A 23,177-nucleotide genomic window follows, 5' to 3' on the forward strand; every position below is an offset into this window, starting at 1 on the left:
CAAGCTGCCAGGAGAGAGAGTTGGGGCAAGAAAATATTATAATTAACAGTAGACCAGGCATGGGGGGGAAGGCTTCCTTACGCAAAATGCTTTCTGCCAAATGTGATGACTTAGAATTTGTACAGTGAGTATAGGTATTCAAGATAATTTAAAATTAGTTGACATTGGGATCTATTTATTGATCCGAGAGAAAAATATTTGGTAATTTTCTGCTTCATGCCTTGTGGACAGCCGGTATGGTGGGAAGGAATGGGAGTTAAGGCTAATGGGATTGTCATTAGGAGACCCGCTACATGAACTGAGCCATATTCCCCTGGCTTTGCAAATTGACCTCAAGGATTGGTCTAATCCAGAAAAAGGCCAAATTTTTCTGTTACGTTTAGGTCATTATGTTGAACTGTATGGTATGTCTTTGTCATGTCATGTTCAATAATTATCTGGTAATAATCAATAATTATGAAGTCTGTCTCTCAATGAGTGACATCATGGAATTGGATGGTTTGAAAATGAACTCAGTATGACACCAAAAAAAGCATTGAATTCTCATTCTATGGTTGTCCGCAGTGGTTAGATCAGACATGAATCAAGAGAACAGATTGGGGAGAACTAGAAGTTCTAGAAGAACTTTCTTACAAGCGATATACACATAATACATCAGTCGGTATCAAAGCAATTGATGCATCATCGCATCATACATGTCATACCTAGGTTTCTGAATGGAACGCTATTGTCCATATGTTAATCGGGCTGAATTTTGTTAAGCTGATTTGCGCCAGACTTCTAAACAGGAGTTTACTTGGGCGGTGAGTTGAAAAAAGTAGAGGAAAGAACTGGTCGTGTGAAATCCCCTTTAAGAAGTTCTAGAGCAAAACTCAAACGTACAGCGCGCAATTAAACTCTTAGAGATGTGGGGCAAGAAAACTTTAAAGGGGCAATATAGGCAGCCGCTAGGCAGGCCAGATAAAGTCACATGAAGTCCCCTATAGGTGTCTCTCCCATCTGACAGTAGGTCGAAATGATTCACACTTGTACGAGGGATATATTTAGTGCTGAGTCTGACATGACCCAGGGTCCTTACTGTGTATACTAGTCACCTGAAGATGGCCAAATTAGCCCCTCTCCTCCTGCCTATAGTCCCCTTCTTACCATAATTGGACAGAAGGGGGTATGTCAGCGATATGTTGTTGATAATGGGGAGCTTTTGGCAAGTAATTGTCATGATTTTAGCATGTTGTGCGCAATTCAGCAGAACGGAATGTCCAGAACACTTCACCGTGGACAGTCTTATTGTCGGGAAGAGCATAGAGCATTACACAATTACAATAACACTTGTTGGGGCATATAAACTTTGATATTCATGATATGCTTCAGGGTGTTCTTGTTGAGGAAATAAGAGAAACACTGTTTCTGTTGTCAACACTGCAGTGTTCTTATGATATGTAAATATTTCAGTCTGTGGGGCTTGTTGAAGTTTTTCATGCTGCCAAAATATTGGCAATAACATTGAAACTGCAGGAGTTGAGTTAAATGTTGTGAGCATGACTAAATGCTTGCCGTTCAAGCAATATTCTAATGAACATAGGAAGGTGTCTTACAACAACAGGTTTTAAATTAGAATCGTCTTATGAAGTGTAAATAAGTGCAGTAAGGAATGTTAAAGGGGCAATTACCCGCATGAGAGAGTTCAAGAATAATCCATATACAGAGCAGTGTGATAACTACAAGTGCTTTCTCTCCAAAATGAATGTTTAAAAGAAGTCCTATCACAAAATATTTGGTGATGTGTTTGAACCTAAACATGCTTTCAATGAAGAAGTGAAGATTCCCAGTTGAGTTTTGCACGTTGAGCATCTCCAGATCTTAATACGATCAGCAGAAGTTGTCATGTTTGAAAAATACACCATGCTTTTCTGTGACCCTTTGCCCTTTCCCTCCACTCAGATGTTTCAATATGTTATGATTATGAACATAAGGCCTTATCACAATGTCTTTTGTTGCCTAGCTCCTTTCAAAGATCTGCCATCGCAACAATATAGTGATAATTCTTACTGTCCCAGTCCTAACTTGCCAGACAGGGTCATCAGGCGGTCTGACCTTCGCTGCGCTTGATCAACTGATTTGATCTCTTTGTGTCAGGCAACAATTCCCAAGAGCAGTACACCCCGTCAACAAACTGCCAGACCTACAATATGGTCATGTAAAACCTTGCTGTCGTCCCTTCTATAGTCAAGCTTATCGTCCTGGCTAGCATTGTCCGCTTAGCTGGTCACTTGTATCTCTTTATATCAAGACTGCACCATTCTCCATATCAGGAATGCTAACAGCAGAACCAATTAGCGGTTTTATCTTGACACCATGGAACCTTGCCTTGCTCCATTCCATAGCCTCTGTGTTTATGCTACTATAGCTTTGACAACATCAACATTTTGATAATCTCTGAAAGACCTGATCAACAGTTCGACAATACAAATGATGCACTGTTAATTCAGCCAAGTTAGGTTGGAACCAAAGGAATGGCATTTTGGTTCATCCTCATTTAGAATCTGCATACCATCCAGCAGGGTTTTTGATTGAGTCTTTTATCACTCTGACAATCTTCTGTATTTTTGGATGGGATGTTTTGTGAGATTTTGACGGATCACATCCCTGACCAAAACAGAAACCATTGTCGTCGATGTTTGATAACGATTATTCGCTTCTTTTGAATAAATGTTATTTTTACCTCCGCAGCAGATGCCTCACGCAGTTTGGTGGGTTAACCCTTCATCCTTGCTGAATGAATAGTGTCAAAATAAATATTGCTATTCATCATTATTACATTTTATCAGTGTTTGTCATTATGATCTACAGTCCAAATCACAATTGACATCCTTGCTGCTTTGCGTCAGTTGCGCACAAACGTCCCAGTTGCGTGCCAATGAACCATCCGTGACATACTCCCAAACAGAATGTTGTCATCAATGATGCAAGAAGTAGCATCTGGCCTTGACTGCTGGCATTACCAAGTCATATTTGGGGGGTAAGGGGGATGGCGCCAGATATAAATAAGACTGTATCGATAATATATCAAACCTCCATATGGAGCGGTTTCAGATGTGGTAGTGCATGTATGTGAATTCCAAGCTGTGGCAAGTTCATTGCTTTATTACCTCATGCCTGTCTCATGTGGCACCAGGTCAGAAACACACCTTTTGGGAGCATCACTTTAAGGTGTCTGGTTGCCCCACACTGTCTCTGATAATGTGTGGAGAAGTACACATCTGGGGAATGAGCCTAATTCAAACGTATTTGCTAATAACTCCACTATCAGACAGCTTCTTTGAAAATTGACATCGTCATTTGGTATCATCAGCAGTCAATTAAAGGCAGTATTCATCTGGCCTATTACCCCATGCATCTTTATGGGCACATGCACTGCAGAGTTTACGAATATTGTTACACAGATTTACATGGTTCTCCCCAGGATGAAAATGGATGCTGCTTGATCATGTTTAAAGCACTGGTTGGTAAACTGTAATCAGCTGAGTGGGGATAAAAAGGATGTCTGATCAGGTAAACAGAGCTGCTCGTGGCAGATCTGCAGTTGTAGGCCAGATGAATACTACACTACTGGTATCATGTGTGTCCTGTATCATCCCTGGCACCAGCTTCAATAAAACATGGTGCAGAATGAAAAAAACAACTTGATAATAATGATGATCTCTGTGTGCAATTGGGCATTCCGGCGGTGCATTGAAGCCATTACAGAGATAGGAGATCGGCCCATTTCCCCAAGCTGCGCTATCTGGCTGGCTGGACCATTACCAGCTGCTGTAGATTACAGTACCCTGACTCGCCTGATCAGTGATAGTGCATCAGTATTCACCTGATACTGCCTGTTGTCATTGAGGACCATTTATAGGAGTCTTTTGACCTTGTTGAAAAACTAGTCAGGTAGAACTCCTCTTCTACTACCGCTTTGATACCCTTAAAAATGTACATTAGATGACTGCATATACAGTGGAACCTCCCTTGGTGGACACCTCTCTATTAAGGACAACCTCTCCATTCTGGACACTAGTTTTGGTCCCAAATTGGTTGTTTCCATTCATTTTGACCACTCTAATCAAAACACCTCTCTATAAAGGACAGCACCTGTCAGTCCCGAGGGTATCCTTAATAGAGAGGTTCTACTGTACATGAATAATGGTGGTTGGAGTGTTTTTTACCCTCATACTCTTTCCTCAGATGAATATTTCTGTTCTGTTCATATTAAAATATGTGGTCGGGTTTAAGCATGGATGGTGGTCAAAGGTGCAGCTAAGGTCGTCGAATCTAATCAGAATTGTATTATTCCGATGTTTCAGTATTAAATTCCATTCCAGCAACTGGTGATGTTACAAAATCTATGTTGACGACTTTCTCTGTTCCATGTACACGTATTATAAACAGTGTCTACTGGGACCTGGAAGCTTGTCTTACAAGTGGTTGCGGGGATGGTAACTCAATTACTTAACAAGTTGTGCATGAATATTGCAACATCTAGGGATTCGGGATGAACCATTTTCGTTTTCCAACAAGTGGTGTATGTTGCTCAAATATATTCTAGACATGGATGGAGATGTGGGACATCCATCATCGTGACATAACTGATGGTAGTCTGAACCATTATTGATCATACCCTCCGATGTCAAGTAATTTATGCTCTATTAGTATACATTTGCTAAATTGTTCGCTGTTTTCTACCATAAATCACACGGCTATACTATACCCTCATAATCAGATGGATATTTCTCAATTACCTGTTATTGTCTCTTCAGTATCAGGCTGGGAGGATCATGTTGATCGTGCATTCAATTCACTCTTCCGCCTAGACCGTTTGTTAGAAATTTGAAATTTGCAACTGAATTTCGAAAATTCCCAGTGTGTAATATATGTTCTGCATATATTTTTCAACATTGCCTTTGCGTAAACAGATGTACAAATACTATAAATACCAAGTTTCAGCAGAATTGCATGCATGATAACTGTACTATGGCATTGTGTATAACTGTGTTTGTATTTTTCTGATTCACCAGTAAATCGAAACTGTATAACTGTTTTGAGGTTTCCCTACTATATGTATTAACGGTCAATGTTTCTAACTCCCTCAGTCCTCTTTTCTTTTTTCCCACCAGCTTCAACACTACATAACATTCTTGTCCATTCACTAAGCGGTACAGTCTACAGCGCAGACATAGTGTATCTGATCCATCATCATTTGATCCACCTCAGTGACCTCACTGATCCAACTATCAATCAGGCTGCTCTGCATGGTGGACCAGCTATTCAGATATAACATCAACCTGAATCAAGATGTGTACCAATCAGGCTGCTCTGCATGATGGACCATGCAGCTATTCTGATGTTACATCAACCTAGATCAAGAGATGTGTCAATCAGGCTGCTCTAGTTGACAGCTTCATCATCTCTGTCTTCTGCTTTTATTGAAGCGCTGTTTGTCCAATAGTTCTGTGCTAATAAGGAAGTGTGATAGGGTGGAAGGTGCAGTCTTATAATGCAATCGTTGTGAACTACAATAGAACCTCTCTATTAAGGACACCCTTGGGTCTGCGTATGCTGTCCTTTATAGAGAGGTGTCCTGATTTCAGAGGTAAAATTGAATTGAAACAAACAATATTGGATCAAAACTAGTGTCCTTTTAGAGATGGTGTCCTTGAGTTAATAGAGAGGTGTTTGCTAAATGAGGTTCCATTGTATACACATACTATTTGTCCACCAGAGAGTGTGTCCTTTATAGAGAGGTGTTTGCTAAATGAGGCTCCATAGTAAACACTACTTGTCCACCAAACTTGCCTGAAGCAAAAACACTGGTGAACAAGATTTAGGTTTGCTTGGCTTTTGAGAGACAGAATCCAAATGTTAGATATTGATACATGATATGAAGTGGCTTTAAAATTGATCATACACGCATTGTTTGATATGCCCAACAGGTCAAGCAGCTTAAAGAATTCGCTATTGAATTACTGTTGTGTTAAAGGAGTACGCCGTTCGTACTTACTGGTGGGTCAGGAAAATAGAAATGCAGTTATACACAATGCTGTAGTGCAGTTTAATATCAATAGTACGAATTTGCTGAAACTTGGTGTTTATAGTACTTTGATACTGTCCACGCAACACCATTATCAAAATTCATATTCAGTACGTATTCACAGAATTTGAAATTTTCAAATTCAATTCAAATTGTTATCAAACGGCGTAGGCCTTTAAATAGTATTTTCATTTGCATCAGCACGAGAAATGTTTGATTTTCATAACGGAATTTCCCACTTAACTTGTCAACCTTGTTATCATGTTTGTTTAAGTTGATTCAATCTTGCTGTCCAAACACAATAAGCATTGTTTTAGACTGGGACAAACAAAACGCAACTGTCAGTGAAGGCTGCCTAGGGGTGCATGCGGGGAAAAAATATGCGATTTTCGGTTGTTTCATGTTCAGACATGTCACAAAGGGTTCTAATGAAAATCTAACATTGTAAAATTGTATTGTTGTCTAGGTTGTTCATTGACATATAGTGGGACCTCTCTGAGTGGACACCTCTGTTGGCAGAACACTCTATTAATCAAGGCCACCGATTTTGATAAAAATTTGGTTGTGTCCATTCACATTAGCCTCTGTGATCAGGACACCTTTCTATCAAGGACAGAGTTTTTCAGTCGCGTAAGCGTCCTTAATAGAGAGGTTTGACAGTGCATCCAGGATATGATGTGTATTCTATTATGCGAAATATTGATTTCCTGTGAGATCAATTGCCATATGTCATGAGACAATTGAACTTATCTGCCTATAATAATACAATACATGTTATGGAATGCAAAAAAACCCAGCTATGGGCGTGCAGTGCTGACCGCACTGTTTAAAGAAAGTCCATAAGGATTCTACATAATTGTTAAGAGGCTGTTAGTGAGAACCAAAGCAGATAGTTCAATCCTTCCTTTAGTACAGGCTAGGACTGTTGCAGCGCTGGCCACCTCTAGGGTCCAAGTTGGATTCCCGGCCCATTGCCCATGAGGATGAGAAGTCCACTCTGGTTTTTGGTGGCCAGTCTCTGTGCCCTGGTACAGGATATGTTCTGTTCTTGTTGGATAATATCCCCTACCTCAGATTCTCATCAGATCTCCTCATCTTATCTTTGCAGTTGAAAAAAGCGGAACGCTTCAAACAGAAACTCGAGCAACAACTCGCGAAGGTCGAGGAGTTGGAAAATGACTACATTCTCCACCAGCAGCTGTGGGAAGGCGTCAAGACGATGGCGAGGGCGTTTGTACACTCCCCAGGCAACCAGAGGGAGTCGCTGTCACACGTCAAGTCGGGGTATAAAGAATGCATGCAAACGATGTGTGCCATTGAGGCTCAGCTAGAAAATATGCTCGGGACATTCAAATGTAAAATTAAAGGTAAAGTAAAGTAATGTTTTTTCATTATAGTGTCACCCCTAATGAAAGGGCCGGCCAGCTTTTGGTTTATGAGACACTCTTTACTTCCAAACTCCTATCTCTAACGCCAGGCGCCTGGTGAGAAGGCAGTTTGTACCCTATATATTTAATTGCTGGCGGCTAACCAACTGGCCGCATCGGACCTTCGACCTTCTGTTCACGAGGCAGACGCCTTAACCACTAGGCCATCAAGATCGGTATGCGTTTAACGATTTTGCGCTTTGAGGTTGTTGAAATCGTAAAACATCTTGACCCATTAACGGTTAATGATATTGACAAATTGATCTGTTTAATGAGCAGATGAGAACTGTGTGAATTTAAACGCTTGAAGCCTCAAGATGTCAAGGAAAGGTGCCTTTCACGGGTAAAGCTGATTGATTGGCTGGTTGTTCAGAATAATTGGGAATTTTAAAGGTGGAAAGTACAAGGAAGTTCTGTCGTAGTGAACAGATCAGGTTGTTGGATTGAATTATGCGTGGACGACTTCTTGGAGAAAATCTTCTTCGTAGTCACTGACACATCAAGCACAGTGCAAACGAGAGATTTTAGTCACCGCAACCTGCGACAAAGCCATGACAACGTGGCAATTGTGGTTCGATTGCAGCCTCCGATTGTTAAATCGCAATCAGTTGTCATGTTGCCATGGCTTCATCCCTGGTCGTAACGATTAAAATCACTAGTTTGCACAACACTTTAGGACAGAAAGACAATATTTGTGCAGATGCTTCAGATACCAGTTGTGGTGTCATCACTGTGTCACATTGATGATGAATGCAGCCGATAACTAATCAAATAAAAGTTTTGACTGAAACAATACAGATAAGAGAACCAGGTGGATTGCCCACATCAGGTTTTTAGACACGAAATCAACAACATTTTCATAAAACTTTTTCAGGTATGGTAGGTTTCGCTCGTCTGTGTCCTGGCGACGTATTCGAGGTGACGATAAAGCATGGGAGGCAGAAATGGCGGACGAAGGGAAAAATAGGACGGAATCAGACACAGCACTGGGACAATAGTATTAATACCCTCAAAGCAGTTGTTGGTGATATTCTTAGCATAAAGGTAAGTCGTTGAGAATGTATGATGAGAAATGTCTGATGCAGTTGGTGCAAAGTACTTCACTTCCGATGTTCTTGTGACATCACCCTGTAGGCCTATACACAAGGTGTAGCTACTTTTGACTGGCAGTATGATGTGAAATGGAGCCAACAGCATACGTTCCCTTGTTAGTGAGCAGCATCAGTCTTGCCAAGATTCATATCTTCCCTCTCCGTGGTTTCCCCCATAAACTGATTTCTCGCCGGCCCAGGCTTAGAAAAAATCCTAGAGCACATTGTGGACCAAGTGTAGTCCGACTGCCATGTAGACCTGGGCTGGCACTCAACAAAATCAAATTCCCAGCTCTCCAGCTATTGTTAAATAGCACCAAAAATATATTCATGTAAGTGCGCTTTATATATTTTTTATAGCACCCAGAAGTAGAAAGCTGTTGGTGCCATGAACAAGCTTCGTGGTATGATTAAACAGCACCCTCAGGTCTGATGCAGTTGGTGCAAAGTACTTCACTTCCGATGTTCTTGTGAGAATGCAACAAAATGTTTTTTCATGACTTTGTGTTCCCATTTCAGGCTGTTGAATGTAAAGGGCTGGGGAAGTCCTCGATCCTCGGCCAGAAGTGCTGTGAAACAAAGGAATTATTCTCCTCCCACCCGCAGATGATGACCATCAGCGTCAATACCAACGGCTCACTCAAGTTTAGTGTCATTATAGCTTGGGAGTAAGTATTGGCACCCTTTCATCGACTGGCAGCAAATTGAAACTTCCCAAAAATTATCAATCCAACTACCTAGACACCTTCTTGTCAAATTGGTGGTGCAGGGATTCAAGCCACTCCCAAAGAAAGGGGTATGCACTCTGTGTCCCAGAAAAAGCTGCCAAAGGTCGGTAATTGCTATAAAAGCAACGAGTCCACAAGGTCTTCATCCCCATTTAGTGGAGCCATGCCTGCAAAAGGCAATGGGATGAGATTGGTGGAGGTAGATCCCTGAACCCAAACAATACAAACTGAAGTACACACAGATTCCAGGCTTCGAGGCGGGCTACTCCAGAGGATGGTTCAAAACAGCACATGGAGAATTAGGGCAACATTGTCTGCAAAGAAGTCCCCTAATTTAACAATTAGGTTACATTGCCATTCCCCCCATATTATTTGGTCATCTTTTCCCTATCTTCAAACAAGTACTTCTCCACGAGTCAATTTCTAGTGTAGGTTTAATAGTTGTTGTGCTGAATGACATAGATTAAACAGTACTGCTCCTTCTGAGATCTTAAATGCAGCCTCTAATGATCGTTCCCCTTCCCTTCCAGTCCGCTCGAAGGCTGTGATGAGAGTTTCAACGCGTACACCCCGACAAGAAAGAAGCATCAGGCGGCCCAACTCCACAAGGCAAACAGTTCATTACGCGACGAGAAAGAACAGGAGAGGAGACGATCCCTGTTGTTCCCTCTGGTACGTTTCCCTCGATTCCATTTTGCTGATAAACTGTATTATAAAAACATGGTATAAAACTGGGAAATTTTGCATGCGTTTTAATTTCAGATTTTTTCGTGACCAGATATTCTTGCGAAAATAAGATATACAGTAGAACCTCTCTATTAAGGACACCCTCGGGACTGACAAATGCTGTCCTTAATAGAGAGGTGTCCGCTAACAGAGGTTCCACTGTAATCTGAGGAACAGAGATTGTGGGTTTACTCTACTTTTTAACAGAAGCACCCCATGAGCTGACAACTTGTCAAACTTTCATGTGCCCATTTCGGAGCCTGATGTGAATATTCAGAAACGATCATACGTTGGTAAAATATATTGAGATTGTACCTGATCATCTGACGTCAAATATTAACCCTTTAACTGCCACTGTCGCTGAATTGCGACAAGCGGCTATGCGTTAGTCACCATTGACTTGATTGAGTTTCATTGAAAAGATCGTCTGCTACGTAGTTTTTCCGCCTACTGATAGATGGTGTGCAAGTAGTAGATAATTTCTATGGCGGTTTCGAAGAGTCTAACTCTTCTCTGTTCAAGCTACAGTCTTTGGAGTTGAACAGGTTATGAAAATTTGAAAAAATATTCAGCAAGGGTTTATTTTTGATCACCAGTAAATACAAACCGCGTACCCTTTAACCGTATTCTCCTTGCCTTTACAGGAGGACGAGGATTCACCACATTCTTCGCAAGCACGATCGACGCGTTCGCTACCGGCCGAACAAAAGAGAATGCAACAACCTGAACAAAACGCCAAACGGAAAACTATGGCAGATTTACGATCGGAATCAAACCATAAAGACTTTCATGATTCTCTAAATAGCAACTCAGTGAATTCAGACATGGGACCGTGTTCATTATCGAGCCGATCGACAAATTCTCGGCCGTATTCAATCTCCAGTACCGCTACTGTGGACTTAGCGACGCAGAAACCTCGTTTGTTCGATATGCGAATGTTAGCAGACTCTATTGAGGATAGTTCAGTGTCGCGGCAGGAGTATGCGTCATTAGAAGAGGCATTGCAGAGCCTCATTACCGTACTAGAGGATTATCAAGGACAGTATTCGGAATTACAAAAGTTAGAAGAGCAAGTGGCTATTCTTGACGAGATGCTGGCGGTAGGTGTTAAAAAATGGCAGATTGTAAAGTTGAAATCATCAAGGGTTTTTTTTCGCTCTTGTAATTTCTCATTCATGCGAAGGGTAGCTGAGCAGCTGATGCAAGCTGCTTGATTCTTGGCATGTATGATAAATCTGTTGAGTGTTTTAGAGAGGGTGACTGGTTCTCTTTGAGTTGACAGTGAGTTTTCCCCCGGGGTCTCCAGTTTCCTCCTACTTACAATACAGTCGTTCAATATTGTTGTTTATAAAGAGCTTATAATGTCCTCGTTGACGCTCAGCTCTCAACTCAATATTTATTTCAGTATTTGGATAGAAGACTGGCTTTTACACTGTCTTCATTATAACCTTTGACGTTTTCAGAGTAATGTATTTGAGGGTAACACTGGTGCTTTAGACACGCAATCGGCCGATATGAGTATATCAATCGAAAATGCGCTGATGGCATTTGATTTCTTAGAAACCGAGGATGCTGGAATTGAAGATTTTGACTTTGCAAATCACACAGATTCAAAATATCAGGGAAGGTAAGAATTGGGTTATTTTCCATCAAAATATTCAGGTGACACACCACATCTATTCTGCCATGCCTTCAAAATGGTGAGAGAAATGACTACGGTAGGAGCCTTGGTCCTCTCCCCTCTAGAATCTTAACTGAGGTCCCTAATTGTACCCTGTCAGTCATCTGTTCAAAAACAACACGGTTCTGGTAGGATGGAGAAACTAGTCAAGATATAGGTTCATGATCGGGGAAAAAATCAGGCTGACGACTATACCAGTGTTCAGGTAAAAACTAAGAGGTGACTTTTCATGCAGTCTGTAATAAGCTTTGACGAAATGTTTATACTTATCAAAATGTCTTCTACAATTGTTGCATTTTCCCCCCATTCCAGTCGCACACCTAGTCTTGACAGAATTGATGAACATGAAACCACTAGTCCAGAAACCAACAACCGGACCTCAGACTCGGGTATCGAGCTAGCCAACAGCCACGGCGACGATCATCACTCTCAGAGTGGGAGTATCGCCTCGTCCAGTCCCGAATCGTCCACGACGAATAATTCCGAAGTGGACAGCTCCCTGCTGTACCACCTGAGCTACTGTGAGCGCCTCCTGGACAGTTTGGGCGGATTTGGCCCGTTGAAATGCAGGGAGATATACGCTTTGGAGAAGTTGAAGACACAATCAGATATCATTGAGGATTTGGTCAAAATTGCCAAGAAGGGTCCGAGCGTACGAGATTTGGGTGAAGGTTGGTATAGTTTGTTGATGTTAGATTTTGGAAGTGAGTTGTTTGCCTTTTATGAATTGGTGGTATTCTAATATCACCCCAAAGCGCCCTCCAAGCAAGCAATTTGTGTCAGTGTGACGCGACCTGCAACATTTATTGTTCATATGCAGGTAAAACCAGTAATTAATCAGTTTGATATCATTTGCATGTTGCAGCGATCACCATTCTTGTCGCAGGTAACTGCAATAACCGCTGCAAACATAAGATTTTTCTATGCAATCGTGATCGTTGGTGGCAGCAACAAAAATCCCTTGTTTCCAGGCTGCTTTATGCCATATGTGTGAAATGTTTCAAACTACTGCTCTTGGTTGGCTGGTTACTATTGTAGTGTTCAACTTACAAATTGTTCTAAGAGTTCAAGCTATGTGTAAATCCATAACTCATGAGGACACTCTTTGAAAGCTAGTGAAAAGTTGCATCTTTAAACATTTTTTTAGACATTTCAAAGTGATCACTATGACTAAAAACATCTGTATGTAATGTTTCTGACACGTAATTGTTTATTTTCAGTGATGTTACGTCTTGGTGCTACCCAGCAAGCGCAGGGCTTCTGGCTGAAGTGTGTCGACCGCAACCTCCTTGTGACATCACCACAGAAGCTCCTACTACAGCTCGAGAAGGTTTACGGCGAGACCATCTCGAGGAAGTATGACGTCCAGGCAGACAAAGGTGAGAGAAACGGGATGTTATTAAATATATTTTAGATACAGAACTCTTTAAGTCGAACACCAAAGTGCATTTCCCCCTGTTGTACATGTCCCTCTAAGTCACACCTGATGTAGCTACGCACTGACACACTTTCAGACTAACAGACTTTCTGCTTGTGGATGTGTTTTAAAAGAAAGTATGTTGTATTATAATGCCACTAGTTATTTTATATAACACAATTTTTGCAGAGCCCAAATATTGCGTGGGGGGTTAGAAGGCCATTGGGATATTTAATTGGATTGGGGTTTTAAAGTTGACCACAGGCACCACCATTTTGGCTCGAAGTTGAAATCTCAAAGCAATATTAAGAACTCCTTATAAATGAGGTGAATGCCATTTTCGAGAGTGGTTGTCAGTTCCCTGGAAAACAAAGATTTCACTCCAACACTTAAAATTGGCATTCACTTTGTTTTGAATTAGTTCTACTTGCTTTAGAATTTCAAGTTCCAGCCAAAACATTGGTGCATATGGCAAACCCTCAAGGTCATTCCTAACATTGTTTGTATTTGAGTTGCGTGATATTAATTCGTAGCCCCTACATCCAGTTTGATAACTGTGCCTTGTTTCCCTAATTAGCGTGGCTAATAGCGTAATGTTTGTCCTCACAAAGAGAGTCTTTGGTGCTAATCTTGTCTTATATTAACACAGATCTGATAGACCCGTCACCTGGATACCCTCCACTTATAGGTAACAACGCAACGCTTGCGGCCAGCCGTTATTTTGCATGCCCCAGACCACTGTTATAACACCCTACTGCACCCCTTATCACATTCCGTCCATTCTGTGTTGCGATGCTTCAAATGTTAAACTGATACATCTATTTATTTATTCAAACAAGCGTGGAGTTTCAAAATCACTTTCACAACGCTATTGCATTCTCAGTTTCTCTGGCCAAAAAAATCCCTTTTGCCCACACCTTACTGTTGCCACACAAAATATATCGGCCATTTCGATCAGATGTTCAAGGCGCAAAGATGACATTAGCATTAGACCCTGTGCTAGCGATAAGTGAGTCTTGAAAGTGAGTGTGGAAAGCTTGGATAATCACCCAAGATAAATTCTTGTATTAATTTTAAATGATTTAGAAAAATCTTACAGAAGACTGATTGGAGCTTTTGTCCGGTCAGATTTTGAGTTTAAACAGTCTGTTGATATTGTATAATGTGCTCTTTCTTCCAATTAATGAGAGGATGACATTTGTACCTGCAGTATCAGTTTATCTGAAGTATCGATATCAGAATGGCACATATTCTAACCTTTGTTGTTTTCATCTCTTATTAACAATAACTTGATAATAATTTGTTGTTGAGTATCCAATTCGAAAGGAATTCAGAGTCTGACTAAGGTGTCCACTTATTAAAATTTTCTATCAATTGCTGATAACCAACTGTTGATTTCAAATACATGTTGTGTGGACTGATTCATTCCAAAGACAAGTAATACCTTGATGGACACCTTGTCATTCAGTGTAACAGAATTCCTTTCACGTTGTATTATAACGAGATCAGTACCGTGTCAGATGAATGATAATGCAGTGGAACCTCCCTTAGCAGACACCTCTCTAATAAGGATATAAGGACATCTTATCTCTTAAGGACACCAATTTTGGTCCAAAATTGGTTGTCACAATTCAAATTTGACCTCTCTACTCTCTAATCAGGACAACTCTCTATAAGGGACATTACTTTGTCAGTCCTAATGGTGTCCTTAATAGAGAGGTTCTACTTCGGTTGTGACGTTAGTGACTCTAGTATGGGGTTGTGACATTTTTATTTACTATGATGTGTGTTCCTGATGTGTCCTATCTTGTTCGATCACTTGCACCGTGTGAGACATTCCCTTAGACCAGCAACCCCAGCCAATGCACTTGATCGGGAACAACGTTTAACATTAGCCATGAACTTTGCAATATTTTCAAGCAATAATGTACCCATGATTGCGACATGGCCTAACTATTCTTCTTGAGCGTTGTTCCTAATCAAGCGCATGAATCTGTGTTATTATCTCGCTTAAATTCAGTGTGATATTTCGGTGTTCAATAGTGTCCCGATAGTTATTGCTGCGTGAACTAGACAGTGGAAAACCTCTTGCAGTATTCCCTCCTTATTCTTTGTCTTCTGGTGTAAGTTGTCAATTGTACTCACCTCAGAATTCAACCTGGCCCTCCTGGCCCTAATATCTATATAACGGCAATAATCTTCAATAGGTTTGTCAGTCAAAATGTCCTCACGCCAAAATGTCCTTGGGTTATGATAGTCAAAACATTTGCTTTTAGAATCTGTTGATTACAATCCCCTACATTTGTAAGATATTTGAAAAAAAAAAGAAATGTTTGTTTGGTAGACATATTGTGGTCTCCGTGTGACTCCAAATATTAGAGAGGCATTACAGTTGGCTAAAGGCCTACAAAATTGCTGGTCAGTGCAAGCGGAGGTGAAGTTTGTGCCACTAGGGAGATGACCTCTGTCATTCTATATTGAATGAAAACATGAATTTTAATCTGACTAGTCTTAGTAGAAGTTCAGAAGTGTTTTTCAAAATCTAAAAGCGATGACGTTTTGATACTTGCTAACAGGGACGTTTTGGCTGGACATAAACGGTACAAGCATTCATTCATTCATTCATTCATTCATGAAGCTACTGTACTTTTAATACTTCAGGGCATAACATCGGTATTATTACAGTTTCACTTTTTTACAAGGCGTTTAACTTAATTTTAAGAACTTCATCTTTATTGATTGTCGAAGGGTGCCTGTGCAAACGGCCTATGTTATGTGTAATAGGCCTGTGTGAAACAGAGGCACCAAAACTGGCGAAGTAGTGTCTACAAAGTGTTACTCAGATAATGCACTTGCAACTACAACTAGAGTCTAAAAGGAGTGGCACAAGGTCTACTCTGTTCGTTCAAAAATCTTAAATCGAATTTGAATTTGAACATGTGCTATCGTGCACATTCGCACTAAGAATAATATTCACAAAATAAGCAAAAATGAAGCGGTTTACATTGTTGTACAGAGTTCCACGTCTAGTGCAGATGGTAAAACAGTTGGTCCAGGCTGTGTTGGAGAGGCCTGGGATGGTTTGAAAATGTATGGATTAACTATGCATTTTCTTGGCCTCTGGAAATAAGAATCAAAGTCTTTCTGGTCCATGAAAGTTATCATTAGAGAAGTGGCCCTCCTCTGTTATTTTTTTTTGGGGGGGGGGGCAGGGGTGCATCCCTGGCTATATTCCTGATATTGTGTGTTTTCTAATCAAGGACTGCACCACCTAAAGATCTCCGTACATTTGTGTCTGTTCAAAGTTGAGCTTCTCCTTCTACAATTGAAACAATTAGGCCAAATTTTCCAGACCTTGGTCTATGTGGAAAGTTGTGAGTGCATTTCTCTGTGACACTTTGTGGATGTTTTACCCACTGACTTATCGTAAAGAAAAGAATCTTCTCGCAGGATTGTATTGGTACAGGGTGGACCAAAAATATGTCACCAGGGTGTTTCTGCTCGGATGGGTAAAGGAGGTGCAAGACTTCTAGTGTCTTCAGATCATGCCAATTTTTTCGAGGGCCATCAATTTTGAATTTCTATCTCATTTAACTTTGTACAAAGATTGTTAGGTAATTGAACCTTGCTGTGAAGTGGATCAAGTTTGCATCCAACAACAACTGTAAGGTGCAATTTTTAATCCCTTATTTTCTGTGCACCATGAGCAGGCTAAAAATTCTCTACTACTAAACCACGCACCAAAAAGACCCTCAGAGTCAAAACTACAGGGATCCTCTTGAAAGTTTTTCTGGTGATAGTAGTTTTTCTCGTTCACCCTGTAATATATTCCCGATCGAATAATTGATATTTATGGTTGATTCTCTTTCTTCAGTCCATGAAGGATTTCTGGGCAAAACATCCTGCAAAGACTTACAAATTTTTAGGCGGACAGTTAAGTTTTTATCAACATGGGGAGCGGCTTTGTTTTGAGAAGGATCTTTCATTCTTGCAATCTTGCCAAAGAATTGAAGAGAGAATCTATGCCATCACTCTCAATATCAAGCCTGACCATCGTTTAAACTGTAAATAACCTCGGCTCACTTTTCAAAGTTGGTTTTGGTACCGAGTTACAATACATATCACAATTGACCACCTGTAAATCGTGTCATTGGCGCGCAACTCAGTGCGCATCACTGACGCGAAGCAGAACGGATGTCAATTGTGATTTGGACTGTAAAGTCACCTTGTGGAATATTTTTCGGCGGCAACCAATGGCATCTTGCAGCAGTTGCTATCAAGAAACCTTCTGCTCTGTTTTATGTTTGAAGTAAAATATCGATAAAAATAATTTCGAACACATTTCTGCCATGGTACAGTGCTTTGTGCCTGTGAGCTGTTTAATTTTACAGTGCAAATTATGCCAGTGGTTCTAAGTTTGATATGAGAGGAACAACTTGTTTGTTTCTGTTCAGTGGCATGAGTGAACTGTTCCCACTTTCAGAGCTTTTACCATTTCATAATCTTGTAATATTTTCAGTTATTATTTTCAGTTTTAATTTCAAAGCATTCTGTTGGCGTTTTAATGAGATTTTTATCAAAGTTTCTCTTGGTGAAATTTGTGGTTTTCACGGTATTTTTTCAGGCCTTTTTCAATTTGTCCCACCCCAGCTTATTTGCCGACTGCGTCTTTTGCAGTCGGGCACTGTGCTTCTAATGTCCTGTCACCACGTGTCACAATTTGAACTTTGTTTCTAAGAGTTGTCTGGGCAACCCTATCATTCAGTTATCAATGGCTAATTTGTGAAATTCTCTCTAACGGCTGTTTTTAAGAGTTGTCGGGGAGAAACTATCATTCACTCATCACTGACTGATCAGTGTAATTCTCTTTCACTGCTTTGTTTCTAAGAGTTGTCTGGGAGAAACTATCATTCCTGATCTGTGTACCCCCTCCCCTGTATTGACTGTTAGATGGTGTGCATAAATGTATGCATCTAACTGTGGATTCAGAAATAGTTGGCATCAACTTTATAAAAGGTTGCTCAAATCAGTTGTAGAAAGCCACTATTGATTCTAGGAAATAATTTCCTTGTGTATGGTTGAAAGTGATCAAAACAGTTCTGTTCAAATGATCAAGAATTTAATTAAATAATGTGCCATTGAGACAACATTTAAGTCGAAATTTTGACAGGTGCTAAAAATGTATCACCCTGGAAGCTGGAAGAAGCTTCTTCCAATGATTCATACCAATATATTTGTGGATCTTATCATTTCGATATCGAGAGATAAGCCGTCGCTTAGACAAGACTTCCCAACAACTTGTCATTTTCAAATTACATCATCGTTTTCAAATCACATGATTTTAACGTTCCAATTCCCGTTTCAGTGCTGCGTGGTGTGATTGCCCGAATCCTCGACATCCCGGCGTTTGATCCCGACCGCTACAGCAACCAGGCGATCACGCTGCACCAGTTCATGTCGTTCTTCAACCACGAGGATAGAATCAACATGGCTGACTACATTGAGGAGTTAGCAGGAGAAAGTGAGTAGATGGAATATCGGGTCTCTTTAGGACTTTCTGATTTGGATTTAGAAGGGGGATCAGTGGCATAGTGATAAGGGCAGGCCGAATATTTTGTATAGCGATCTCTGGACTCTCCCACGAAGTGCACCCTACAGTGTCTGCAGAGAATGCCTCACTTTCGATCTGTGCACTGGGGCAATGGGTATATTCAGTAGAATATCCAACTGCACATCACAAACATTCCCACGAGCTCGGCTTAGGCCCTGCTTGGGAATATATATTTGACCTGTCAGCTTTAATGAGGAAGATTTATCTGTCCTGTTGTCACTTTCTTGATTTCTTACATTTTGTTATCTTTCAGTGTGGATCATCGGCCGCTTGAAGTCGGGCAATGCGGACATTGTAATCAAGACAATCCTCTCCTTCCACAAATGCCTCCCGCCGATGGAGTGTCTTAAGGTTCTTGCGCTCCTCCTCATCTCTGACAACAGCGAGCTGAAGGAGACGGCCGAGAGTTACCTCAGGAGTCTGGGCTCTAATCGGGTCCAGAGGAGCAAGGGCATGATCGTGTTTGTGGAGAGTTTAGAGGATCGCAACGCTGATGTCAGGTGCGCGGCGTGTATTGCTTTACGGATACTCAAGGTAATTTTGTTTGAATTCATTCATAAGGCGGCCTTTAGAACATTTTCTTAATCGCTGAGCTTAGCTGATATTAGGTGCGTGGTGTTTATTGCTTTACGAAGAGTCAAGGTAATTTTGTGTGAGTTCATTCATAAGGAGGTCTTTCCCAACATCTTCTTGATCGCTGAGCATTACATTACCCCAAGTATCTTCAGCAGGTAGTGATCCCCCAATTCGACCCAAGGGAGCCCTCCAGGCAGTGATCATGTTTGTGTAGATGGCTGATTGGGGATGCGCTGCGCTGCTATAATCAATGCATTGAATGAAAGGACTTCATGAGCACCAGCCATATTGTTGATTCGAACATAGCTCAATGAAGAACTTGATTGCGGTGGAATTGTTCTTCTGAGCTATGTACCAACCTCGTCTGCTCTGCATTGACAAACTTCATTTAATATCTTCATTCTTGTCTTTTTCTCCAGGCAAGAGAGACAATAGACCAGCTGGTGTATATCGCCGAGACAGATAATTCTCACGTTGTGAAGGCAAGAGCCAAGGAGACGCTCCAGTCATTTGGTAAGTTGACAACACCGAGATGAGTTGCATCTATTTACTACCTATTTGTGTACACGTATATTCAAACTGCTACAACTGAGCACATTCATGTACAAATATGTATAACAATTCATTGCAACCACTGCAATTGGAGGAAGGAAGGAGGAAATTAAGAAGAAATTAAATGGATTTTCTTAAACTTCTGTATTTTTTTTGGGCCAACTGGGTTTTCATTCCAGCAGGTTGCCAACTCTTCTGGTCAGTTCTAAATCGAAACTGCTCAGTGAGGTGTCATGTTTGCGGGGTTGCAGTTTTCAGTACAGTAGAACCTCCCTATTAAGGACACCCTTGGGACTGACAAATGCTGTCTTTAATTGAGAGGTGTCCTGATCAAAGCGATCAGATCGAATAGAATAACAAATTCTGGAACCAAATTAGTGTCCTTATTAAGAGAGTGTCCTGTTAACAGATGCTTTTGTCCATCTGCCTACATGTAGCAATAAAACTTGTGGTGTCTGTACAATAGGAGGTTCATTTACAATTACAGTAGAAAGTCCCTTAGCGGACACCTCTCTCTGAAGAACAACCTCTCTCTTAAGGACACTAGTTTTGCTACCAAATTGGTCGTTTCCATTCTATTTGACCTCTTTACTTTAATCAGGACACCTCTCTATTAAGGACACTACTTGTCAGTCCTGAGGCTGTCCTTATTAGAGAGGTTCTACTGTAACATGAACTCTACAGTTCAGTGGTTTAGTCATGATGTTCACATCCGTTGTAGTTTATTTTGAGAATCGATCGAATTTTCAGAAAGATCTGAGAAGTTTTATGAGCTGGTCTGATTCAAGCAGGTAAACATTGCGACACAACCTGATTGTGTCTTGATGGCATTTTGAAATTTAAGTTTGTTTATTTCATTTCTATTAATTTACCATTAATTTTATTCATTAATTTTATTCATTAATTTTATCTAAACTTGCTGAAATATATGTTTCCAGTATCTATTTGAGAGGATTGTCAAGTTAATGGTAACAATTACAGCAGCTTGTGAGAGGAAAAAATGGAATTGTTAGCTGAAGCATGGCAATCTCTTTATGGTTCCATTTGTCAATAATGAAGTTGTCACGGCATGTCTTCTTATAGTCCAAATCACAATTATCATCCCTAAAGTCGCATCATTGGCACGACACGCTACCCAGCGCGTACATGTAGGTCGAGCATGAAAAAAACGTGAAACATAGTGAGATAAGCGCGTCACTGGTGCGTCAATGACGCGAAGCAGGATGGACGTCATTTGTGACTTGGATTGTAGCTGATTTTGATCTATGATCAAACAGAATATTGTTTACAAACATCCTATATGGATAACACCAGAGTCAAAGTCCCTCAATTCATCCACAAAGTGTTTTATATGAAATGAACAACGGTGTATACTGTAAACCCGGGAAATCGATTAAGAGGCCACCCTCATCTCATCGCTACTTCCCAATTTTCATTAAAAATTTTCTTTTTCTTTTATTATATCTTTTCATTTTTGTCATCTCAACATTGTCATATTTACTCTTTTGTTCACTTTACATTATTTTATCAACTTGTCTCAAAAACTTAATATTTGCTCCTCTTCGGTTAGTTTTATGTTATTTTATCAATATATGTCTCAAAAACTATGAAATCATTGATTTCTCTGTTTTTCCTCTTCTCCCCTCTCCCTGTAGAGTGTTACTCTAGTGCCAGCGATCCCTACGATAGGTGGGGTATTGCGGCCCTGTACCACTGGAGTCCAGCTCAACTGGGTTTGCCCCGCTTGCCTCATCACCTCCTGTGTGATGAGGTACCTGGCAATGATGATGATGAAACTATGGACACCTACATGTAATCTCTTTACCATAATTTTTTCTCTCCACTTTTGATATTTTTACTTTTGTACTTTTTACCTTTGCTTCTGGATATTTGATTTGATTTGAAACCTGACGGAAATGGACATTTTTTATCAGATAATTTTTTCCCTTTGCTTCGGAAAATAAAGTTGAATCAGAATTGACATTGGATTTCGGTTGCAAAAATCCTTATCATGTCTCAAGAGGCTAAAAGGAGCAGCTAATACAAATCAACAGGAGGGGACAAAGTTTATTTGCGTGCCGGCAGAACTGTGGCCGCTGCTGCATGGTGCTGCCTGTAAGCTAGGATATTACATTATTGCCAATTGATGTAAGGGAAATGACGATTGCTAGCACAACTTGGCAGTACCATGCTGTGCTCAGTCATGATCACTCACTCACTGAATTACCATTAAGTCTTGTTTCAAGGTGTTTTCAACTAATCATAGGAAAAAATAGTACGCCCGATTGATGTGCAGACTGGATGTAAGTGTTGGGACATTTGTTGCATCACATCTTGGTTCGGTTGCTTACATCAGTAATAAGGAGCAAGGCTCATACCCTAGAGACAGCCAGTGCCACCTACTGGGAAGCCGATAGGTTGATAGAAAGATTGAGATGAATTTACGGCTCCAACTTGCTTTTGAGACTGAATTACAGTCACATAGTGATATTTTTGTCTCAAAGCAGTGTTGGTACTTGTTGCCCTGCTAATTGCCTTTGTCGGTTGATTTTCTCCTTACATGGGTAGAAGTATTTCAGCGATGGCTCTTATGGATGTTCCAGTATTTGGTGTTGATTCATTCCAGAAAGGTCGTGGTTGATCCATATTTTTGAATAGATCTCATTTTGACGCATATCATATTTTGCTTCAAGGTGATCATGGTTGGTGATGGCAGTTAAACTTAATGGGTGTGTGACATATTGAAAAAAGTAGTCTTTATTGAGTCTTGAGGCTTGTTTCCCAGCCAAACATTCATGCCTTAAAGGGGAACTATAGGTAGGAGCTACTGGGTCAAATTGGTGGTTTTGTATGGCTGATATGCACATTTAGGGGCTGGGTCACGGTTCATTTATTGTTAAGTATGTCACTGATACAAGTGTGAACAGGTTGCAGATACTGTATTGTGTATATCTTGCTTCCTGGCTGCTGCATATAGACTCCCTTCAAATGTGACTGCATCATTGCAATGTCAGAGTACAATGAGGAGTTTAATGATTCTTCTCTTTGTTATTGACACTACAGTAGAACCTCTCTATTAAGGATACCCTTCGGACTGACAAGTGCTGTCCTTAATAGAGAGTCGAAAAAAGGAAATAATCGATGAAATGAGAGTTGCAGCTATTAGTTTTCAGAGGAGAAAACAAATTTTGATATATCAGTAATTTTTTTCAGCACAAAATCCTGTGATGAGATGATAGGATTTACAAAACAAAGTTATTCATTAATATTGTATTGCTCTTTAGTAATTTTTTATGTT

At 40.5% G+C, this 23,177-nt stretch overlaps 1 protein-coding gene across 4 annotated transcripts in view; it reads left to right on the top strand.

Moving 5' to 3' along the window:
- Positions 1-23,177, top strand: part of LOC135492003 (rho family-interacting cell polarization regulator 1-like) — a 63,161-nt gene that overhangs the window by 34,821 nt on the left and 5,163 nt on the right. For 2 of the 4 annotated variants that reach the window (XM_064778054.1, XM_064778051.1), the window contains 12 exons: positions 7,179-7,437; positions 8,372-8,541; positions 9,108-9,256; positions 9,847-9,988; positions 10,687-11,142; positions 11,506-11,669; positions 12,036-12,394; positions 12,944-13,102; positions 13,790-13,828; positions 18,506-18,661; positions 19,005-19,285; positions 19,747-19,840. In XM_064778054.1, coding sequence (XP_064634124.1) covers positions 7,179-7,437; positions 8,372-8,541; positions 9,108-9,256; positions 9,847-9,988; positions 10,687-11,142; positions 11,506-11,669; positions 12,036-12,394; positions 12,944-13,102; positions 13,790-13,828; positions 18,506-18,661; positions 19,005-19,285; positions 19,747-19,840 — 2,428 coding nt within the window. Of the gene's footprint in view, positions 1-7,178; positions 7,438-8,371; positions 8,542-9,107; positions 9,257-9,846; positions 9,989-10,686; positions 11,143-11,505; positions 11,670-12,035; positions 12,395-12,943; positions 13,103-13,789; positions 13,829-18,505; positions 18,662-19,004; positions 19,286-19,746; positions 19,841-22,145; positions 22,185-23,177 lie in introns of those variants that run through there. The other 2 variants (XM_064778053.1, XM_064778052.1) reach the window with 2 other exon arrangements.

This window comes from Lineus longissimus, chromosome 8, assembly GCF_910592395.1.
Source record: "Lineus longissimus chromosome 8, tnLinLong1.2, whole genome shotgun sequence".
Taxonomy (NCBI): Eukaryota; Metazoa; Nemertea; class Pilidiophora; order Heteronemertea; family Lineidae; genus Lineus; species Lineus longissimus.